This window comes from Dendrobates tinctorius, unplaced genomic scaffold, assembly GCF_039654945.1.
Source record: "Dendrobates tinctorius isolate UK_male_01 unplaced genomic scaffold, ASM3965494v1 ptg000086l, whole genome shotgun sequence".
NCBI lineage: Eukaryota > Metazoa > Chordata > Amphibia > Anura > Dendrobatidae > Dendrobates > Dendrobates tinctorius.
Window position 1 is genome coordinate 507,729 of NW_027361754.1, and position 22,273 is coordinate 530,001.

The 22,273-nt window shown below is 49.1% G+C and overlaps 1 protein-coding gene across 2 annotated transcripts in view; it reads right to left on the reverse strand.

Annotated features, from left to right (window-relative positions):
• Positions 1-2,263: 2,263 nt before the first annotated feature.
• Positions 2,264-22,273, reverse strand: part of SORL1 (sortilin related receptor 1) — a 134,918-nt gene continuing 114,908 nt past the window's right edge. The window contains exons 35-48 of one of the 2 annotated variants that reach the window (XM_073584849.1): positions 21,340-21,509; positions 20,740-20,852; positions 20,537-20,641; positions 19,327-19,393; positions 19,129-19,211; positions 18,753-18,849; positions 17,885-18,069; positions 17,503-17,622; positions 17,259-17,423; positions 16,677-16,851; positions 16,402-16,508; positions 7,394-7,586; positions 6,399-6,611; positions 2,264-6,173 (exon numbers count right to left, since the gene is read on the reverse strand). In XM_073584849.1, the coding sequence (XP_073440950.1) occupies positions 6,109-6,173; positions 6,399-6,611; positions 7,394-7,586; positions 16,402-16,508; positions 16,677-16,851; positions 17,259-17,423; positions 17,503-17,622; positions 17,885-18,069; positions 18,753-18,849; positions 19,129-19,211; positions 19,327-19,393; positions 20,537-20,641; positions 20,740-20,852; positions 21,340-21,509 (1,858 nt within the window). In that variant the 3' untranslated portion in view covers positions 2,264-6,108. Of the gene's footprint in view, positions 6,174-6,398; positions 6,612-7,393; positions 7,587-16,401; positions 16,509-16,676; positions 16,895-17,258; positions 17,424-17,502; positions 17,623-17,884; positions 18,070-18,752; positions 18,850-19,128; positions 19,212-19,326; positions 19,394-20,536; positions 20,642-20,739; positions 20,853-21,339; positions 21,510-22,273 lie in introns of those variants that run through there. The other variant, XR_012234008.1, reaches the window with a different exon arrangement.

Consider the following 22,273-nt stretch of genomic DNA (forward strand, 5'->3'; position numbering starts at 1 on the left):
ACACCATTGTACCAACAGCATATCATGCACTAACGAAACCCAACGCAGAGTTCTGGCCGCCATTGTACCGACAGTGTACGATGCACCAACGAAATCCAACGCAGAGTTCTGGCCGCCATGGTACCGACAGTGTACGATGCACCAACGAAATCCAACGCAGAGTTCTGGCCACCATTGTACTTACAGCGTACAATGCACCAACGAAACCCAACGCAGAGTTCTGGAAGACATTGTACCGACAGCGTATGATGCACCAACGAAATCCAATGCAGAGTTCTGGCTGCCATTGTACTGACAGCATACGATGCACCAACGAACCTCAATGCCGAGTTCTGGCCGCCATTGTACCGACAGCGTATGATGCTCCAACGAAACTGACGCTGAGTTCATTGTACCAGTGCCAAATTCTTACCATAATTGTACCGACAACATACGATGAACTGATGAAACCAAATGCTGATCGGTCGCCATTGCACAGACTGTATACGATGTGCCGACAACTCACACTATGCGACATATGTCCATAATGGTGTATTAAAGCAGTTATATAGGGTTAAATTAACATGGCTGCAGAAACAGCACCATCCCTGTCCAAAGGTTGTGCGTGATATTACATCTCAGCCCTGTTCACTTTAATATATCCAAGCTACAATACCACACACAGCCTGCAGACAGGGGTGGCACTGTTCTAGGAAGAAGGTAGAATGTTTTAGTAAAAGGACAGCCCATTTGATTGATGGAGATTTTCAAGTTATGGCGGATTATAGGAGCAGTTGGTGCTATGCAAATCATCCAGCATGGCCGCCGTGTGGCACACATAGGTGACATGGCTCTGCACTGGTTGTAGTGTGAAGACACCTGTTCCTGCCTTATCAGCCCTCACCAGTGCACGTTATGGAGACAGTGGTGAGATTTTATTGATTTGCGCCGTTTATTGAAAATATTTTGGCACAATTTACGCCAATAGTATGATCCAAAATTGTGCATTTGCGGGCAAATATTTGGCTTTTCTTGCCACAAGATGGAAAAGTGGGTGAGGGAGGCAACAAGGTGTCACCAAAATTCAGTAGTAAGATGCAAGTTGTCAATTAAGAGGCGTGAACTGATACATTTTGTGAGCTTAACTCTGGGGTATAAAATGAGCGCTTGTGTCCCTATAGGGGTCCAGAAATAAACCAGAGAGGGGCTGGTGGGAGGAAGGGGACAGGACACAGCAAATGGATACATTCTGGTAGTAATGAACCCTATATTCACACACAGAGCAGTTCCTGACTTGCACCTCCTCATCAGCAGAGCCGTACAGTAAGGACTTCACACAGCATGACTCTTAAGGCTAGTTTCACATTTGCAGACGGAGGGCTGCGGACTTCCTCCATGAAGCCCCGCCCCCACCGTGCCTCCTCTGGTTAGCTCCGCCCATTTCTGCATTGGGTGCGCAGGCCGTGCCGCAGTATGCGGATGCCACCACATGTGTCGTTTTGACGATGCGGCGCCCGCATAAAATTCCAACACGATGCGCTCTATGCGCCTCGCCGCACCGTCAAAACGACGCATGCGGCGGCATCCACATACTGCGGCATGGCCTGCACACCCAATGTTAAAGATAGGGTACGCAGGCCACATGCAGAAATGGGTGGAGCTAACCGGAAGAGGCGTGGTGAGGCAGGGCTTCACGGAGGAAGTCCGCAGCCCTCCGTCCGCAAATGTGAAACCAGCATAAGATTGTGGCCTAGAGGGATAGAAGGAATGATCAGACCCTGAAGCCCAGCAGGGCCACTGGATCTACACTACAGAGACACACATTTCACTAATGAAAGCAAAAGGCAGAAACAGGAAGAGAATTCTGCACAATGTTACATTGTGTCCATGCCGCACACTAAGGGCTCTAACTGATTTGCATGAGTCCATCCTCCTTTTGGCGATTTTCCTTGGATAGGACCCCGGATATCGATGCTTCTGACCGGTGACAGGTGTCACATGCAGATTCTGTGAGGCTTTTCCTGAAGTCTCTGGACTCCTGCGGACGTTTACTTTTCCTCTTATTTTCAGAGTGAACCCTCGGAGGTTATTAGTGTGTTGTCCTTTGAAATTACCATACGGTATTTTATTTCCTTTTTCTCCCATAGCGCTGGACTCTGCCATCATTTACAGGACACGTCCTCAAATCTCCAGTTACCGGACATCCCTCTGCGACTTTAGGGAACTACAACCCACACCATTCGTATTACTATAACTGCATGACCGGAAATAATCGAGGACAGAGTATGATCCAAATATATTTTAATGGGAAGATTAAAAACAAACAACAATGAACATTAAATTCAAAGACTGTGCAAAACATGGAAACATAAAAAAAGGCACAAAAAGTGTAATAAAAATGTCTGACGCGGCGGAGCGGGGAGTGGCTGTACCGAGGGAATGTGAGGAGTTAATGACCGTGAGAGTGGCATCTATATACAGAGGCGCAGTGAGAGGGTCCCAGATTTGTACTGAGTATTCTGTGGATTATGGGGGTAACAACGCAGACAGGAAACAATTCAGATGGCTCCATAAACAGGAACCCTGACCTGGAGGCATCAAATATAGATCAGGGAATTGCATGATGAGCAACTGCGTAAAGGGAGCGTACACTAGTGCAACGGTTAGACATTATACAATATCTGTCCCCATGACAACACTGCCTGAAAAAGGACAGGTCATCTGTGAGTGGCTGCAGCTTTTGGGCTTTCCACCCACAGAGGGTGCTGGAAGGTACGTAGCAGCGACCCGCTGCTTCCCTGAGCACTGCATAATGGGAGATATACTATACAATATCATTACTTATTATGTCATTTCCTAATGCAGATTTCGATGCGACTCAGAAGTGGAGCGCCCTTTTAAATACACAGATATAGACGGTGATAAAATCCTGACAGCGGTAAACAGCGCTGCAAGCGATCAGACTCCGGGGCTTTACTAGTGCAGGGAGGATGAAAGCCGTCGTCTGATTGTCTGCAGCTACTGGAGATTTATAGGTCAGATATTAGGGTAACACACGTTACTGGAATGTATGATAAGCGGACGCAGGGCGCCGCTGTTGAACAACGCCCCACGTCCAGTGATATGGCACAAGTCATCTTGTATTGCTTACAGAATGGGGAATGTGCAAATACATCGCACCCCTGTGGAGGGCGCTGGACCGGGTACGGGACTGAAGAAAACATTGCTGCGTGGCTCCTCACAAAGCCTTACTGAAAATGGATTCCCACACATCACTCCAACTCCAGTAACATCCAGAGCTGTAATCACAATTCTGCTGACATGTCACGTCTTCTGCTCCAGTCACATCCAGAGCTGCAATCACAATTCTGCTGACATGTCATGTCTTCTGCTCCAGTCACACCAACAGCTGCATTCACAATTCTCCTGACATGTCATGTCTTCTGCTCCAGTCACACCCAGAGCTGCAATCACAATTCTTCTGAGATGTCAAGTCTTCAGCTCCAGTTACACCCACAGCTGCATTCACAATTCTGCTGACATGTCAGGTCTTCTGCACCAATCACAACCAGAGGTACATTCAAAATTCTGCTGACATATTGTGTCTTTGATACTAGTCACACCCACAGCTGCATTCACAATCCTTGGGTTCAGTTAGCAGTATTCAGCACCTAGATGTGAAGCTTTCCGCTCTAGACTCCAGATAAAGTGAGTCTCAGGGGCCGCACATTCCCTCTGCGCTGCATCTCCAACAACGCATCCCAGCAGAGCACGACACAAGCAATCACCGGGGCGGCAGCTGTGCCGAGAGATCTAGAAAGTGGTAATGAGCAGAACTGTGAATGCAGCTCTGGATGTGAGTAGCGTATAGGACATGCTACACATTGTAGACAAGGATGACCTGCATAAAGCAGCGGTGTGGAGGAGGGGATCCCGCACCTCATTATATTCTCAGGGGAGAATTTTGGCAATTTTCGTTGCTGGTAATTTGAAAGGAAAAGATAAATAAAAACAGAGTAAAACGCTGCGGCCGCGAGTCTACACGTAAAAATGCCTCCAAAACATATGGCGCACACAGAATCACACAGATTAGATACATTGTTACAAGGACATCTCACACACAGCGGCTCGACCCGCCACATGACGGCCCACGCTCCTGCCCGCCACTGACTTGGCACTACGCTACATTCCTGAGATTTTAGGGCCCCCATACAACCTGACTTCTCTGTGCCCAGCGGATACAAGAGACTAACGTCTGCGTGGCGAGAGCGCAATAATGGCGTTCACATGACGGGGACCACTGACCGGCGGCAGAAGAGGTGAAAGAACAGAGAACCGCCCAGTGAAGGGTTAAAAATGGAAAATATACAGGCCTGCCCTAATAATGCCTGTCCTGGGGAGCCCCAATCCTCCCAGGGGCCATTCAGGAGCAGAAAACGGCACGTGAGCTGGGACCCTCCCTCCTCTCGGAGCAGAGGGGTCCCTGGGCCCCGGACTTGCACTTTGGGATGAAACTATTCAGCCCCCCTCAAGGTTATAAAAATGAAGGTCAATCATCAGATAATTAAAAGTTTTATAACTTTCTAAAACAAAACAAAAAAACAACAAACTTTACGTATCAGTTTCTCACCATCTATTTTCAAAACCTGCAATTGTTGTAAGTGAATGGAATCCTTCTTGCTTCCATTCGGGGGTTGTTCTCCTCCTCACACAGCTGAGGGTTTGTTACATTGTATTCAGCCTATAGGATGCCTGCTGCAATTTATCAGTCTTGGGCTCAGATGGAACAAGTGTTTCCAGTCACTGAGCAAGCAGAGATGTAAGAACTGGCGAAGAGCTGAAAGGTAAAGGGTAAGAGAACGATGCAGAACGGTGGGACCGGCCCGGAGAAAAAGTACACCCATACCAGTACACTGTAACAATGGTCAGCTGTGTAGACAGCTCCGGTCTGTAAAATCACTGCGAGGAAGCAAGCGCAGGAACCTCAGAATAACAACATACGGTAAATCACATCTGTACCATATAGTCACAATCCAGGGGGCACAGCCACCACACAGCTTCATGTCTCCCAGCTTTTTAGGCTCCTGAACGGCCGATCTGTCCAGAGATAAGGTCCTTCCTATGCAAATGCGTCATTTAGGAGTCCAGAAAAATCAGGTAAAAAGTGAGAGCAGTAAAAGCTGTCCTACTGCCTGTCACCCAACTTTCCAATGTCCTGAATGGGCAATCTGACTCTTACATACAGTACATCCTTCACCAAAATCATTTATTATTCCGGAGCATGGGAAAGCTGGGAGAAAACCCCTGGGGGGCTGTCAGTGCAGCTTTCCTGGCTATCACCCAGCTTTCTAAGCGTCCTAAATGGCCAATCTGTCTCGTCAAAGAGCAGTATATCACATCCCAAGCAGATCTGTAATTCAAAGTAGGAAAATGAATGTGTCAGCTGTAGCTGGAGTATTCCAGGTTGTCACAGTTTTCCAAGAGCCCTGAATCGCTGAAGAATGTAGCTGAGTTCAAGCCTTGCTATATAGTCTGTGGGAAAGCTGGGTATTACCATATGGCCATGTGCTGGCTCTCCAGTACTCACCCAGCCTTCCTAGAAAGAGATAGTGGGGGATTCTCATGTAAGATGATGAAAACAGTCATACAGTGCTAGACAGCTCTACGCAGAGCAGTGGGGGGCACAGTGAAGCCAGCATTAACAGACCAAATAGATTAACCCCTTAAGCGCCAATCCCTGTACCTAGACTTGCCAGCAGAAAACGAGGGCAGTTCAGAAGCTGCAGATGCGGTGACGGGCCGGGCTCCTCCTGTAACCAGTCAGTAAGGCACCTCACAGAACATCCCCAATGCCGTGCGTCCCGGGCTCCATACACACACACACATATATTACATATCTTCACATTTACAGCAGACACAGGTCGAGGGGCGGGCGGGTCGAAGATTTGGTTTACAGAAATCCATATTTTGTATTTCACAGTTGACAACGTTTTTTTTTCTCTCTTTTTGGCCCATATAAAAATAAGGTATTGCAACTGAAAAGTGCGGGAAATCCAAAGAACGGACGGACGATTCCTCCGAAAAAATGATATTTACATCATTTTGGTTTGAACCCGGCGGCCGCGAGCTTCACGCTATCACCATGGGGACATCGTCTGAGAAGCCAGTGATCATCGGAGCATCATCATCGTCACCTGGAAGGGGAGAAGACATCAGCATCTTCGCCCCGGACGCAAGAGAGCGCCATCGCCCCGGACGCAAGAGAGCGCCATCGCCCCGGACGCAAGAGAGCGCCATCGCCCCGGACGCAAGAGAGCGCCATCGCCCCGGACGCAAGAGAGCGCCATCGCCCCGGACGCAAGAGAGCGCCATCGCTTATTATACTGGTCCCCAGAGCCGGCATGTGCCGCTTGTCTTACCTATATCATCCCCGGATGAGAAGATGGCGGCTCCGAGGCGAGAACTGTAGTGACTGTTTGCAAATGCTGTGAAGCTGTTCTGAAGTCGCCGGTGTCGCATGTACAATATGACGAAGCCACAGCCCATAGCCACCAGCAGCAGGAAAAGGACCGGGACCACAATAGAAGCAACGTCTGAGGACTGCACGCTGGTGGACGGCAACGGGTCCACTCCTGAAAACAGTAGAGATACAATAAAAGCCAAACAGGCGGCTCTCTGTTATACTGCATGATTCAATCACAATTCCAAAATCTCTGCTTACTGTCAGTGAATGGGAACATTGGCCCGAATTCATTTTTGTATGTGACCCTGAGTTTTTCTGTCTCTTCAGTTCCGCCTAGTCTGAAATGTATTTAGCACTTAATCCTCTGTTCGCCATTATGGGAGTAGTTTCTTTTGTTTTAAACCCAGATGTGTGCAGCTGATAAATTATTTGTGATTTTTTTTTATAAAAAAAGTTGTCCGAATTTTTGAGCAAATGTATAAGTTCAATTTGACATTTTAATAGATCATTTTTTTAAAGGTAAAAAAAAAAAAAAAATCATTTTTGATTTTGCGCATGAATCACAACCCCATATGCATCAGACTGAAGAATTAGGCACAAAAAACAGCAACGAATATTACAAGAAAAAAAGATAAAATGAGTTAAATACAGCAAATAATGAATCAGGGGTCACTCCTAATAACAAGAGGCAGACATCCAATCCGGACCCCTCAGAGCTGAGGGATTGTGATAATAGTGTCCAGTGCTGACATCAAACTGATACAATGTAACAATCAGGAGAGAGAACTGTACCGGTAACAATCAGGAGAGAGAACTGTACCGACAATGAGAAGAGTATAAAACGTATGAAACGGAGACAAAACATTCATTGAAAGCAAGCAGAGGTAGTGAAGAAATTAAACACAAAGGTCTATCATCATTAAAGTCGACGACCAGCAGCAGAGATCTTACCTGTGTCAAGATGGTCATAAAGAAGCAGCGCCGGCTCCCCGCAGATCTGACCGCTGTACAGACATCGCGCCTGCACGCTGAACGTGTAACTGTGACCAAGTTTCAGGTTGGAAATCTTAAAGAAGTTCTCAGATGTGTTTCCCAGAGGGAAAGAGAGGTTCCTGGAGCTGTCAAACATGTGCACTTCATAACCCTGCACCGGGAGAGTAAGGCAGAATAGTGAGTGCAGCTCTGGGGTATAATACAGGATGTAACTCCGGGTCAGTAATGTAATGTATGTGCAGCTCTGGGGTATAATACAGAATGTAACTCAGAATCAGTAATGTAATGTATGTACACAGCGACTACACCAGCAGAATAGTGAGCGCAGCTCTAGGGTATAATACAGGATGTAACTCAGGGTCAGTAATGTAATGTATGTGCAGCTCTAGAGTATAAGGCCTCTTTCACACTTCAGTTTTTTGCATCAGTTCAAATCCGCCAAAAAGTCAGACAAGCGGATCCGATCTCAACTGATGGCAGAGGATCCGTTTTCAGACGGATCCTGAAAATGAGGAAATTTAAAGGAACCGCTGGGAGAGAGAGAGACAGAGAGACAGAGAGAGAGAGAGAATTTTTTTTTTTTTGTCCGACACCCAGAAAGAATTTCGGGTTAAATGAGTGTCTGGAGGATCCGCCAGAGGAAAAAAACGTTGCAAGCTCCGTTTTGAAATCTTTGAGGATGGTGACGGACAGCAACTTTTGGCGGATCCTCAAAAAAAACGGATGCAACGGACAGCAATCCGTCACAATCCGCCATTAATGGCAGTCAATGGGGAAAAAAAAACGGATCCTCAAAAGAAAATTGAGGATACGTTTTTTTTCAAAACCTGGCGGATTGTGACTGATTGTAAAAAACTGAAGTGTGAAAGAGGCCTAATACAGAATGTAACTCAGGATCAGTAATGTAATGTATGTACACAGTGACTGCACCAGCAGAATAGTGAGTGCAGCTCTGGGGTATAATACAGGATGGAACTCAGGATCAGTAATGTAATGTGTGTACACAGTGACTGCACCAGCAGAATAGTGAGTGCAGCTCTGGAGTATAATACAGGAGGTAACTCAGGATCAGTAATGTAATGTATGTACACAGTGACTGCACCAGCAGAATAGTGAGTGCAGCTCTGTTCAGCTGCTGCTCATTGTGGTGATTGTGGGTGCGGTCGACACTGATCCTGCTGTATGTTCCTGAGCTCCATAGAATCAACACCTCTCCACCCAGGGACCTGCTCTCTCTCCTACCCAGGGAGGAGTGGGTTTCCTGGGATGAGTGAAGGAGCCAAGTCCCAGGCTTCTGTTTCCCGCACCAGGCCGGCAGGGAGCAGAAGAAACCAGCAACTGGCCTGCACTTCAGAGGACACGGGGGTGAGACGCTCCACCAGGAGTCGCAGCAATGTGGCTCCTACTCCCCCCAGGCCTGCAGAGACCCAGAGAAGCCGTAAGGCTTCCAACATGGAGGAGAAGCATGCTAGCAGCATGCAAGATGGCGGTCCTTCCGGAGGAAAGCTGAGTGCTCACGGAGGTAAGGCAGACCTCACGGAGGAAGGTTGGGGGCTGCAGAAACCAAAGGAGACTGTGTCCACCTATGCTCCCGGTCATGAGCCACCTAAGTGAGTATGAAGAGGCAAGTAAGACCATGAGGAGGCTCTGGGAGGAGCTGCGCTGCACAAGCACCAAAGCTGCAGGTTCCTCCAGACCCAGGAAGACCCAACTCCAGGCGGAGGTAAAGCAACTGAAGCTGGATATTAATGAGCTGGAGGTGAGGAAAGCATTCCTAAGAGAAAAAAGTGGACTATTTAAAGAAAAACTAATGAATGAGGACAGATTTAGAAAAATGGCTGATAACAGAGAGCAAAGGCAGATGGGGCTGCAGCCTGAGAGCCAGGTGGATGATGATGATAACGATGAGGAGGATGATGACCAGCAGAAAGCCCCACCTGGCAGCCTGCAAAGTCACCCGCAGGTCTCGTGCAGCGAGCTCCCTGCTGGACAGGCGACATTGGCATCTGGTCGCAGTCCAAAGTGTGCCTTCAGAACTTCCATGTTGGTGATGATTTACCAGAGGAGGCACCTGGGGGCCCGAAGACTAAGGCAAAGAAGAACAAGCTGAAGCTCCAGGAAGCAGTAAGATATGTATATGCCCCCCTCCCTGTACCTCCTGAGTCAGCTGCAGGGTCAGCTCGCTGCATAATCCCCGTTGCCCAGCCCAGCCAGAGTTCTGCTGTGGATCCAGTGCAAAGGCGCGGGGAGAGTACAGAGCATGGTAGTGAGGCGCGGAGCTCCGTCCCTGCTTGTAGTAGCGGGGACGTAGCAGCAGGTGCATCAGCCGAGAAGATGGACAGTGAGGGCGGCCCGGTGGCGGGCATACGGTTAGGCCATGATACTGTGGTATGCTCCTCAGTGGGAGGGGGGAGCGGCCCAGTGTCGGGGGCAGCTCCGGTAGCCTCGGTGCCCCTGAATGCTGTTACCGCTGATCACTTAGTTGAGAAGCGGCCGCAGTGTGAGGGGGCTGTCGGGGCTGGGCGTTCCGATCCTCCCAAAATCCTGTTCTGCGTTGGCGCCGCTGGTCAGCAAGATCTTGATCTGAAGGATCAGCGGCACCTCACGGCAACAAAAGATCAGCGGCGCCTAATGAAGCAAAGAAACTTACGAACTGATGATGCGGAGGGCACCCGTAAGTCCAGGGGTGAGGTCGCTTCCAGTTCTGTGGAGAAGACTGAGCCCCTTGTGCCTGATGATGCGGAGGGCACCCGTAAGTCCAGGGGTGAGGTCGCCTCCAGTTCTGTGGAGGGACTGAGCCCCTTGTGCCTGATGATGCGGAGGTCGAAATGTCACCCCTGTTGTCACTGGTCCAGCAGGAGAGAATGTGGTGGGAGGTGTGGGTGAGGAAATTTCTTTGTCTAGTGGTGTGGTTGCTGGTTTGGTGGAGAGTGAGGGTGTTATGGAGGTGGGTAATAGTGACACTGGTCCGGTTGCCCCCCCGGTGGTGGCAGTACCCGTCAGTAGTTATGCCGCTGTCACCTCCGGGGGAAATAGGGCGTCCTCCTCGTCTCTGGCCTCTGGGGACGGCATGTTGCAGCGGCGTCTCCTGGAGGCTCTAAAGAAGGGGGAGAGATCACTAATGGTAGAGGGTCGAGAGGTTGATCTATCCTTCTGGATAGAGAGGTATGGCCTCGGGGCCTTCCGAGAGCAAAATGGGGGAAATACAGTGTGGTCCCTTCCGACAGCCGGGCCAGGTAGTGTGCGTAGGAATGTGGCCCATCTTCGGTGGAGGGGCAGAGATGCATGTCCTCCAAGGTCTAAGGTTGTGGAGCTCCTGCTGAAGATGGGCTTCAAGGCTATTGACATCTACGCCTTGATACATCCCTATTCAACGCCTGAGTTTGATGTCAGCTTTGTACGGCCAGAGAGGCTTGAGCTCTTCTGGTCAAATTATGAGTTGGCAAAAAATGAGCCCGGCTGGCGAGACTTTGCCATCCAGGCGGTGTCTCACCAAAATCAAGTCAAGAAAGTGACCGTGATGACTTGTAACGAGCCGCTTTCTTGTTATTATATCATGACGTGGCTTGGCAGATATGGAGAAGTGGTGGAAATGCCAAAGAAAAACCGCGATGCGTATGGTATCTGGTTAGGGGCATGGACGTTTATGGTAAAGCTTAAGCGTTCAGGTGGTACGGTTGCCCACATTCCATCATCTGCCTTCCTGGGTAGGGATCGTATCCAAGTCTTCTACCAGGGGCAACCGAAGCTCTGTCACAAGTGCGGCGACCCCACACACTTCATTGCAAACTGCACTGTGCAGAAATGTGCATTGTGTGGGGATATCGGCCATCTTGCTGCATTTTGTGTGGAGATTAGGTGCTACCTGTGTGGTGACTTAGGTCACCCATTCAGCCATTGTCCTCGCTCCTTCGCTAATGTAGTCGTGACCCCGGTGGGAGAAAGCCGTGAGGCTGATTCTGCTGGGGAAGGGACTAGCAGGGGTGAGGGAGCTGAGGGGCCAAGGAGGAAAAGCAATAAGACGCCTGCCCAGCTGAGGCGTCTAGACAAGCACAGACAGGAGAGGGAGCTGGGCGAGCCCCGTGCTACTGCGGTGACCCCTGTCCTGGATGCCAGTCTTGCTGCTGAGGCTCCGAGGGATGATGAGCTGGATGAGGAGGTCAGGAGGATCCACAGGGAGGAAACTGCCACTGCCTCCGAATCCTCCCATTATGAAAGTATGGATGAGGATAATAGGCAGTGGCTAGACAACAAGCGTAAGCTCGGCACCAAAAAGAAGAGAAAGAAGGGAGATAAAACATCTCCTGTTCTGACCAAGATACTTAAGGAAGGAAAAACTGACTCCCCTCTGGTTGGTCTTTCTAACTGGTTCCAAGCCCTTGAGAACATCTCTTCCTCTGAGGAGGAAGTTGAGGGAGAGGTTCCGGCTTCGGCGGAGCTTACAGGGGGTGCCGAGTCTCCTTCTTCTGGGAATGTAAGGTCCCTGGAGGGAGGGACTGGCCCGGAGTCCGGAGACGACAAAAAGAAAAATCACGTGGGAATGGACACCTGTGTCATTAAAGAGGGGGAAGGATTCCTCCTCTGAGGCAGAGGATAAGGGGAGTGGGAGGAAGAAAGCCATCTAACTCAATCACCAATGATGGCGGTACCCACTCCGTTGACGCTGGCATCTATTAATGTCGCCAGCATAAAGTCAAATAAAGCCAGATTTGCGGCCTTTGATTTTCTCAGCCGTGTTGAAGCTGACATTTTCTTTTTGCAAGAGACCAGACTGCCAAACATGGCAGATGTGTTCAAAGCCAAAAGGGAGTGGAGACTCGGGCCCTCCTATTGGTCTCTTGCGGCCGAGCTGTATAGCGGAGTGGCGGTCCTTTTTACCGCACCGGTGGAATGCCGATGGGTTATTGAGTTAGAAATGGGGAGGTGCCTGATCTTAGATGTCCTCATGAAGGGACAAGAGCTCAGGCTCATTAACATCTATGGTCCCCAATCTAAGTGGGACCGGAAGTGTCTCTTTATGAGGATCAAGCCCTACCTTTTTACAAGTCGGCAGGTTGTCTTTGGAGGGGACTTCAATACTGTCACGAGGCCCCGGGATAGAGGAGGTTCCAGAGACAAGCTGATTTATGATAGCGTCACCCTTAATTGTATAGCTAGTGAGGCTCGCCTGGTGGATGTCCACATTCGGCACACCCCAGGCCACGAGGGGTTCACCTATCATAGAGGTAACTGTAAGTCCAGAATAGATAGGTTTTATTTAAAGGAGGAAGCTGTCTCTTCAGCAGTGTATTGTTGAGGTGGAGTTCTCCGACCACTGTTTAATTTTGTTTTCTCTGAGTGTTACAGAGACTCTCCGGATGGGAAAAGGCTTTTGGAGGCTCAATTCATCTCTCTTGGAAGAAGCGGATATAAGACAGTCCTTTGAGGATTTTCTTCAGAGCCAGGTACCCTTACTGGATCTTTGTAGTAGTAAGTCAGAGTGGTGGGAGATGTTCAAGAAAAGGGTGGCGAGATTCTTCCGCCAGCTCTCGAGCCTCAGGAGTCTGAACAGGTACCGCCTGTATCAGGGTCTGAGGAGGAAACTCGAGCATCTTGTCTCAACTGGAGGAGGCCGCGAGGAGATCTCCAGAGTGAAATTTTTGCTCATGAGGTGTATGATAGACACGCATCTTTGGTTTTTGAGAGGGATTACGGGAAGTACCGCTCGCCCGACCCTTACAGAAACTGCAAGATGTCAGTGAATAGTAAAGTGTTTACAGGACTGGTCGACACTATGGGGTCCCTGAGGCGATCCAGATCAGGGATCCTGGAGGTTGTCAGATCCTTCTACTCGCACCTCTTGGGGAAGAGGGATCTTGATTGGGATGAGATGTCGGCTTTTCTGGCCGAAGCCGTTCCCGAACCAGGGGTAGACCCCTCTCTTGGCGTTTTGACAGAGATGATCAGGGAAAAGGAAGTTAAGTTGGCGATTGAAGGGCTTGCCCAAAAAAAAAAAAATCACCCGGTCCAGATGGCTTAACATCTGAGTTCTATAAGACCTTTAAGGATGCTTTGGTTCCCCTCTTGACTGAGGTATTCAATGAGTGTCTTTCCTCGGGCACTCTGCCAAAGTCAATGAGGAGGTCTGCCCTGATCATGTTGTCAAAGGGTAAGGACCCATCGTGCATTGAGATTTGGTGTTCCATAGCGCATCTCAATGCAGACAGGAAGGTTCTGGCAAAGGTGCTGTTTAATCGGCTGGTGAAATTTGCACCCCGACTCCTTTCGGAGGCCCAGCATTGCTCTGTTCCAAGTCACAGCACATTTAGTGCTGTGCTTGGTGTCCGGGAGGCGGTGGAGCAGGGTAGGGCTGGTCACTGGAAGGGGTACATGCTGTCACTGGACCAGGCAAAAGCGCTTGATCGGGTTAATCATGAGTACCTCTGGTCTGTCCTTCTGAGATATGGCCTGCTGGGGGGGTTTGTTGATTGGCTTAAAACCTTGTATGGTGGGGCAGAGAGTTTCCCGCTTGTGAACGGTTGAATTGGCAGCTCTTTTGAGGTTAGATCTGGTGTTCGCCAGGGTTGTCCCATGCGCCCGCTGCTGTACGTGTTTGCGATTGACACACTTCTAAGGAGGGTGGAGCATGGACCGGTGGCCGGGATCGGGATGGACTGGGCAGCACCGGAAGCCACTCTGAGGGTGGTGGCATATGCCGATGATGTCACTGTTTTTGTTTCCTCTCACGAGGAGGGAGGGTGGCTGATGTCAGAGGTAGATCGCTACTCGGAGGCATTCAGGTCCAAGATCAACCGGGATAAGTGTGAGATTCTCTGGCTGGGAGGAGGAGATCCTGGTTTTGATCTCCCGGACACCATTCCAGGACCCAAAGTCTCTGCAAAAGTCCTTGGCATCGAATTTGGCCAGGGGTATTACCCCAAGCAAAATTGGGACAGCAAGCTAGAGATCGCCACTCAGAAGGTGAACCAATAGAAGGGTTGGTCATTGACCCTCAGGGAAAGGGTAAACCTGATCAAAACGTACTGATTTATCTGGGCAGTGTGTGCATCTTGCCGGAGTCTCTCTGGACTCGGGTCTACAGTTTGTTCTTCCACTTATTATGGGGGAATAGACTGAACCTGGTCAAGAGGGAGGTTACTTACCGTACGAGGAGACTAGGAGGGTTGGGTATGGTCAACCCTGTGGTATTCCTTGTGGATACCTTCATTAAGATCAATATTGCAAACCTCTGGAATGAGAGGGCTCCTCCGTGGGTATTCTCCTGTAGGGGATGGTTTCAGCCTTTCTTCCAGTAATGGTAGACAGGAGGGCAAGTGAAGGATCTTCGCACACCGCATGGACATCTTCCGGCTTACGCTACCTTGGTTCTGAAAGTAATTCGCCGGTGCGGTCTGGGAATGTGGGAGATTAGGACTCTGCCAAGGAAACTCCTTGACAATAGGGTTCTGTTGTCCCATTTCCAGAGGCCTCTGGTGCTCAGGGATTGCCCAAGTCGGGATCTTGGGGTGGGTTTGCATCTTTTGAATTCTATCAGGATCCCCTCAAAGTTTTGGGACTTGGCGCTGCTTCCATGGGAAACTGTGTGTGAGAGACAATCTGAAGTGTAGGAGCTCTGTGGACAGGAACTGTCCTCGGGAGCATTGTGGTACTGTGCTGGAAAGCATGGACCATTTCCTGCTTCATTGTCCCTTCAACACAGAGGTGTGCAACAGGGTGGGCGCCTCCATTGGCTGGTCTCGGCTGGCCGGTCTCTCCTATGCGGAATGGGCCTATGGAGGATTCAGAGACCTTGGTGGTCGGGACCGCTGCACTTTATTTCTAGTTAGCGCAGTGGTTAGGTATCACACGTGGAACGCACGGTGCTTAGTATCGACGCAACGGAAAATCCTCCCAGTGGACGATGTGTTTAGGACCATACTCGGTGACCTGGTGAAGGTGCGCTCTCTGGAGTATGAGAGACTGGGCACACGTAGGGCCGCTCTCCTCTGGAGGGGATTTTCTTTTAGTGTGCCCTAGTCTGGTTGTCTCCTTTCCTGTTGGTGGGCTGCCGCTGACACTGTAGATTTTTATTTTGTGATCGGTATACAGTAATGTAGCGCTGCAGGTGCCGAACTTGAGCTTTGTGATTTGTGGGTGTTGTAGTGTTTGTTTCTGTATATATTGTATATAGGGATATAGATTTGGGTGTAGGTGTTAGGTTGGGTGGTGGGAAAAGGGGGGGAGGTGGATTTATCTTGTGGGACTATGAGACACTGGGGTGTTTGGGATAACACTGGCGCTGCCTGATCTGGCCTATGGACGTTGGACATGGACTGAGGCATGAGACGCAGGACCAGCTCTCAGGTCAGTGCGGGGGTTGGGAATGGTGGGCTTGAGTGTGGGGTGTTTAGTTTAGTCTTGTATATATTCGTATAGTTTGGTTATTTCATATATATATTTAAAAAAAAAAAAATGTTTATGTATATATTTATGTCGGCCTTTGTTTATTTTATTGTTTGTTATTAGTTTGTTTTGTGACCGGACCAGAAGGTGTAAGTTATTATTAGTTATTATTCTGTATATATGTATAATATGTGAGACAGGAGAGAATGAGCGGCTGGACCAGTGTTCAGTATACGGATTATTTTCTGGCTGATATTCTTGCTATGTTTCTGTTATTATTATTGTTGTTATGTTTTTCATTTTTATAATAAAAGATCTACAGGATGTAACTCAGGATCAGTAATGTAATGTATGTACACAATGACTGCACCAGCAGAATAGTGAGTACAGCTCTGGAGTATAATACAGGATGTAACTCAGGATCAGTAATGTAATGTATATACACAGTGACTGCACCAGCAGAATAGTGAGTGCAACTCTGGAGTATAATATAGGATGTAACTCAGGATCAGTAGTGTAATGTTTGTACACAGTGATTGCACCAGCAGAATAGTGAGTGCAGCTCTGGAGTATTGTACACTTACTCTGGACTCGCTGAAGTATTTTTCTCTTAGTGCTAAACTCTTCCAGAATAGGAGAACGTGATCTTTCTCAAAGATGAGCTTCAAGGCTTCTGGAGCAGACAGAGGAACTGAGGAAAAGTGTAGAACAAGCGGAGTAAGCTGGAGCTTTATGGGTCTTTTCCAGTTACGTCCTGCAGTGATAGCAGTGACTGGAGAGTGCAGCAGTCACACGTGTCTGTTGGGGAGTGGTAAGGGTGTAGGCTCCGTCTCGCAGTGATGTCCTGGCGTTCTCTCACCTGTGCTGACTTTGGCGCTGGCCTCTTTGCTCATGTTCCGCAGCTGGACGATCGCGCTGTATTTTCCCCCGGGCTCCAGGTTTCCGATCTTGAACTCGACGGTGCTGTTCCTAGTGTTCACTTTGTAACTCTTCTCTGTCTTCATTATTAAATCTTTCATGGAGACAATGTACGCCTGGAACATAGTGGTATCCTGAGAGCGCGACGCTGACTGGACGCTGTGCATTGATGACAAATATAATGTAGGATCTCTGCTTGCTGAATATGAATGACGGAGGCTCACAGGTTTGTTACAGTGTATCAGCGCAGCTAGTCCTCTGAGGATTAAATACATAAGCAGCACAGATCACCTCCTGTCCTAACTGCAGTATGCTTGCTCGGACCTCCGCTGACACATTGTAACGTATTGCAGCTAAGTGAGCGTTTGGTATGTTCAGGTTTGCAACCTTTAAATATATAAAAAAAACAACAACAACCTGTATCTACAGACAGCAATCGGAGATCCTGACCATGGTGTTGAATGCACCCCAAAGTCCGAGCTGGCGCACATGTATCACACGGGGACACGGGGCGATCACTCACCAGCTCACTGTCTGGTGAATCGTACGGCGATTCCCACTTCATGACCACAAAGGTTTTCTCCACCTGGACGGCGTGCAGATGGCGAGGCGGCAGGCGGTTGTCAGGAATCATTTTGACCACAGCGTAGTCTGATGGGGGTCCCTGATACGGGGATGTGACCCTCACCTGACAAGAGACGCCCGTAATGTCAGTACATGCAATAACAGGCTCCAGCTGCACAGTAAGCGGTTCTAGGTTTCCTCACCAGGAACAAGTACTGCTCGTCTCTGTTCACACTGATGGTCACGTCGTGAAGAGTGGTCGTGATGTTTAGCGGATTCTTGTGCAGTTCTGAGAATGACGTGGCATAATACACCCCGTATGTCTGGACAGGAGAGATCAGGAGCAATGATACTGAGGTCTCGTCCCCATATTTATTCTCCTCTACTCACAACCAAAGCTGCACTTGTAATTCTGCAGCTTCCTGTGCCTCTGCTGCTCCCTGCTAGTGGCTGATGCACTACACCACGCACAGTCCATTAGTTTGATCCACACTCCATGATTAAGTCTATGGTGTGCCAGCAGAATTATGAATGCAGTTCAGACTGTGATTGGATGATAAGACATAAAACAGAAGAGCCTCTTACCACATTTCTGCTGCCCACCCAGCTGCACTCCACTGCCGTCTGGTTAATTACTTTTGCTTTCAGACTTGGGACTTCTGGTCTTGTTCCCTTGGTGGTAAAGTGCTCAAACGCCACAGAGCTCTCACCGTAAGACGACTGCGCCCAGGCTGAAATCTCATACTCTGTTTGCGACGTCAGATTCATCACTGAAATAAAACGACAAAGGGGAGAATAAGAAAGCGAGGAAGGAACCAGTGCACAGAGCAAGTTATCAAAACCCCAAATCAGTCTGCGGCATACAGCCCCCATGGATCCGGAGCTACAGTCTGTATTATACCCCAGAGCTGCACTCAATATTCTGCTGGTACAGTCACAGTATATATACATTACTGATCTTGTACTGATCCTGAGCAGCACTCACTATTCTGCTGGTGCAATCACTCTGTACATATCTTACATTACTGATCGTATATTGATCCTGAGTTACATCCTGTATTATACTGCAGAGCTGCACTCACTATTCTGCTGGTGCAGTCACTGTGTACATACATTACATTACTGATCCTGAGTTACATCCTGTATTATACTCCAGAGCTGCACTCACTATTCTGCTGGTGCAGTCACTGTGTACATACATTACATTACTGATCCTGAGTTACCTCCTGTATTATACTCCAGAGCTGCACTCACTATTCTGCTGGTGCAGTCACTGTGTACATACATTACATTACTGATCCTGAGTTACATTTTGTATTATTCTCCAGAGCTGCACTCACTATTCTGCTGGTGCAGAACTTGTCATCTTTACTCTGGGAACATTTCTATAATCCCCTTGCCCCTGCATTATGTCATCAGATCAGGTGTGAGGCACAGAGAACGTGACTTTCACCTGTCTGTGAGACGCTTCGTCCATCAAACTTTAACATTCTTCTCTCCTGAATATGAGAATCAAACTCCCAGGATAAAGTCACCGTATAACCAGTCATCTGCAAAACAATTCACATGTGTGACACTGTAAAGATGCACAAAAAGGCGGAGACACGACAGAGGGGGGTAGCGAAGGCACGACGCAAGGGGCGGAAGTACGCCGGATGGGGTGGCGGAGGCACTACACAGTGGGCGGAGAAGGCACGACAGAAGAGGAAGGGAAGCTACGACGCAATGGGCGGCACAGGCACAACGGAGGGGGCAGAGGGTGAATGAGTCCGTGCCGGACATATTTGTCTGTCTCATATGAGGCTCACAGAGACCAGGATGTGACTCACCAGAATATCGGAGTCCTCCCTCAGCGTAAACTCCACCGAATCCTCTTTAATTGTCTGAATTTTGATGTTTGGAGGAGGCACAACTATCAAAAACAAATAACAAGACACCTGTAAGTACACCGGCCCCCTATGGCTGGGTATATCTATGGTGTACAATGCACCAGAAGATGGATGGACGCCCTACATCTCCGCAGTTACCTTTTGCGGTGCTGATAGATTTGATGCTGCTCCAATCCCCAGCCCCCCGGCTAGTGACAGCGGCCACCTGAGACAACGGGAATTACAGAAGAGTTACTAAATTACTGCTATGAGACTAATCTATTGACGTCTGTCCCATCCTAAGAGCGCTGTCACAACGCCGTTTGGCCCATCCTTAGAGTGCGCCGGTCACAACGCTGTCTGTCCCATTCTGAAAGCGCGGCGGTCACAACGCCGTCTCACCCATTCTGAGAGAGTGCCAGTCACAACGTCGTCTGTCCCATCCTGAGAGCGTGGCGGTCACAACGCCGTCTGACCCATCCCGAGAGTGTGCCGGTCACAACGCCGTCTGTCGCACCCTGAGAGCGCCGTTCACAACACCGTCTGTCCCATCGTGAGAGCGCTGGTCACAACGCCGTCCAACCTATCCTGAGAGCGCGCTGGTCACAACGCAATCTGACCCATCCTGAGAGCGCGGCGGTCACAACGCCGTCTCACCCATCCTGAGAGCGTGCCAGTCACAACGTCGTCTGTCCCATCCTGAGAGTGTGGCGGTCACAACACCGTCTGACCCATCCCGAGAGTGTGCCGGTCACAACGCCGTCTGTCTCATCCTGAGAGCGCCGTTCACAACACCGTCTGTCCCATCGTGAGAGCGCCGGTCACAACGCTAGCTGACCTATCCTGAGAGCGCGCTGGTCACAACGCAATCTGACCCATCCTGAGAGCACGGCGGTCACAACGCCGTCTGTCCCATCCCGAGTGTGTGCCGGTCACAACGCCGTCTGTCCCATCCTGAGAGCACCGGTCACAAGCCGTCTGTCCCATCCCGAGAGCACACAGATCACAACGCCGTCTGACTTTTCCTGAGAGCGCGTCAGTCACAACGCTGTCTGACCCATCCTGACAGCACGCCGGTCACAATGTCGTCTGACCCATCCCGCGAGAGCGCAGGTCACAACACCATCTGACCCATCCTGAGAGGACGCCGGTCACAACGCCATCTGACCCATCCTGACAGCACGCCGGTCACAATGCCGTCTGACCCATCCCGCGAGCGCGCAGGTCACAACACCATCTGACCCATCCTGAGAGGACGCCGGTCAGAACGCCATCTGACCTGTCCGGTCACTTCACAGTAATTAATGGGAGTCTCGTTAATCGAAGAGCCCAAATATAGAAGGGCTGGAGTAACGCTGGAAGCACTCACCCGCAGCATATACAAGGTTCTGGCTTCTGTATAGTGGATGTTATAGCAGAGGTCCTGCGTACTGAATGACGACCAGCCTGTGGAAGTGTTTGTACTGTATTCCACCTGGAGGAAGGAGTGTAACGATTAATCCTACACAGAGTCCAGTATTGCACCTCTACCAGCAGGTGGCAGGAATGACTGTATGAGCGACAGATGCTCACCACATACTCCCGAATTAACCCATTAGGATTTGCAGGAGGGGACCAGCAACAATTGATGGTGGACGGAAGGTTCTTATTCAGGTCCAGCTGCCGCAAATGAGGCTGACCAGGAACTAGAGAGAGAAAACTATAATACTGCATCAACCTTCTTGGACACATGGATTAAAGTGGCACTGCAAGCTCCCCAGTCTCAGTGATGTTTTCTAATAATCTATCTCACTGGTGGTTTATATTTATTACTTTTCTATGACTCTAGAGCAGTGTTTCTCAACTCCAGTCCTCAAGACCCACCAACAGGTCAAGTTTTCAGGATTTCCTTAGTAATGCACAGGGGATCATTTCAACACCTGCTCAAGCATTAATGCCATCACCTGTGCAATACTAAGGAAATCCTGAAAACATGACCTGTTAGTGGGTCTTGAGGACTGGAGTTGAGAAACACTGCTCTAGAGCTTGTGCAAATTTAAACAGAACTGAAGTATAAATCATGGTGGACAGGCAAAAACTGTAGCACTGTAACATTTATATGACTGACTGTGTAGGCTCCACACACCTAGTAACAAAGCCTATGTGCTATCATGTGATTGGGGCGATACTTACATCCTTCAGGGGTGCGAAGGGTGATCATGTCATTGCTGTTGTGCACCTTGCGCAGACATTGCACCTGGACCTTCACCTGATACGTTGTGTCCGGTTTAAGGATCTTTAATATGCAGACTGTCTTGCTGCTTTGAGTTTCCAGAATTTTCCATGTGCTTTCCCCGATAGCCCTGCAGACACAGGAGACACAAAGAGAAAGAAACAATGTGGTAAGGAGATGCAGTACTGGTGAACAGCCACTAGGAGGCGCCCAGTGCTGTGCATGCATCTGAGCTGGGGACTTATTTGTCAGGGGGATCAGGGCTACGCGGGGCTGATGCAGAGCATCAGTCAGCCATGAGGGGATCATACAAGGCTCATATGTCCTCGTCTAAACACAGGTTTGTAAAATTTTGCACAAAACGTGTGACATTACGTACAAGCGAGATGAACAAGAAAAATCTTTGTTGTAGCCAAAAATGTACAGAATATTATAAATAATAATGTATTGGCCATTCATTCTGCAACCTTATTGGATATTAATCCTGGCGCCTTTCCTTCTCTTCCAGGCTTCTCTTGATCCCGCTTCTCTGCGGATCTTCTCTGTGAAGCATCCAGCCATAGTCCACCACCATGTTCACGATCCATCTACTTGGTATCGTGGTTCCTTCTCCTTGATCTCCTGATGAAATCTTTCTCCTTGCTCTTCGCCATCAGCACCAAGGTTTTCAGAAAAGTCCAAATGGAAATGTAAAGAATCTAACGTCACACTCATCAGACAACCCAAGACTCTCAAGCGTCTCAGCATCTTCTCCACCATGAACTTTAATTTTGGACTTTTGTTGCTGCCTACAAATTTCTTCACAATGTCTTTAAAATAATCCTAAGCCCTTTTCTCAGCAGTCTTCATTTTTGTTTTGAACACATCGTCCTTCACAAGTTTCCGAATATCCAG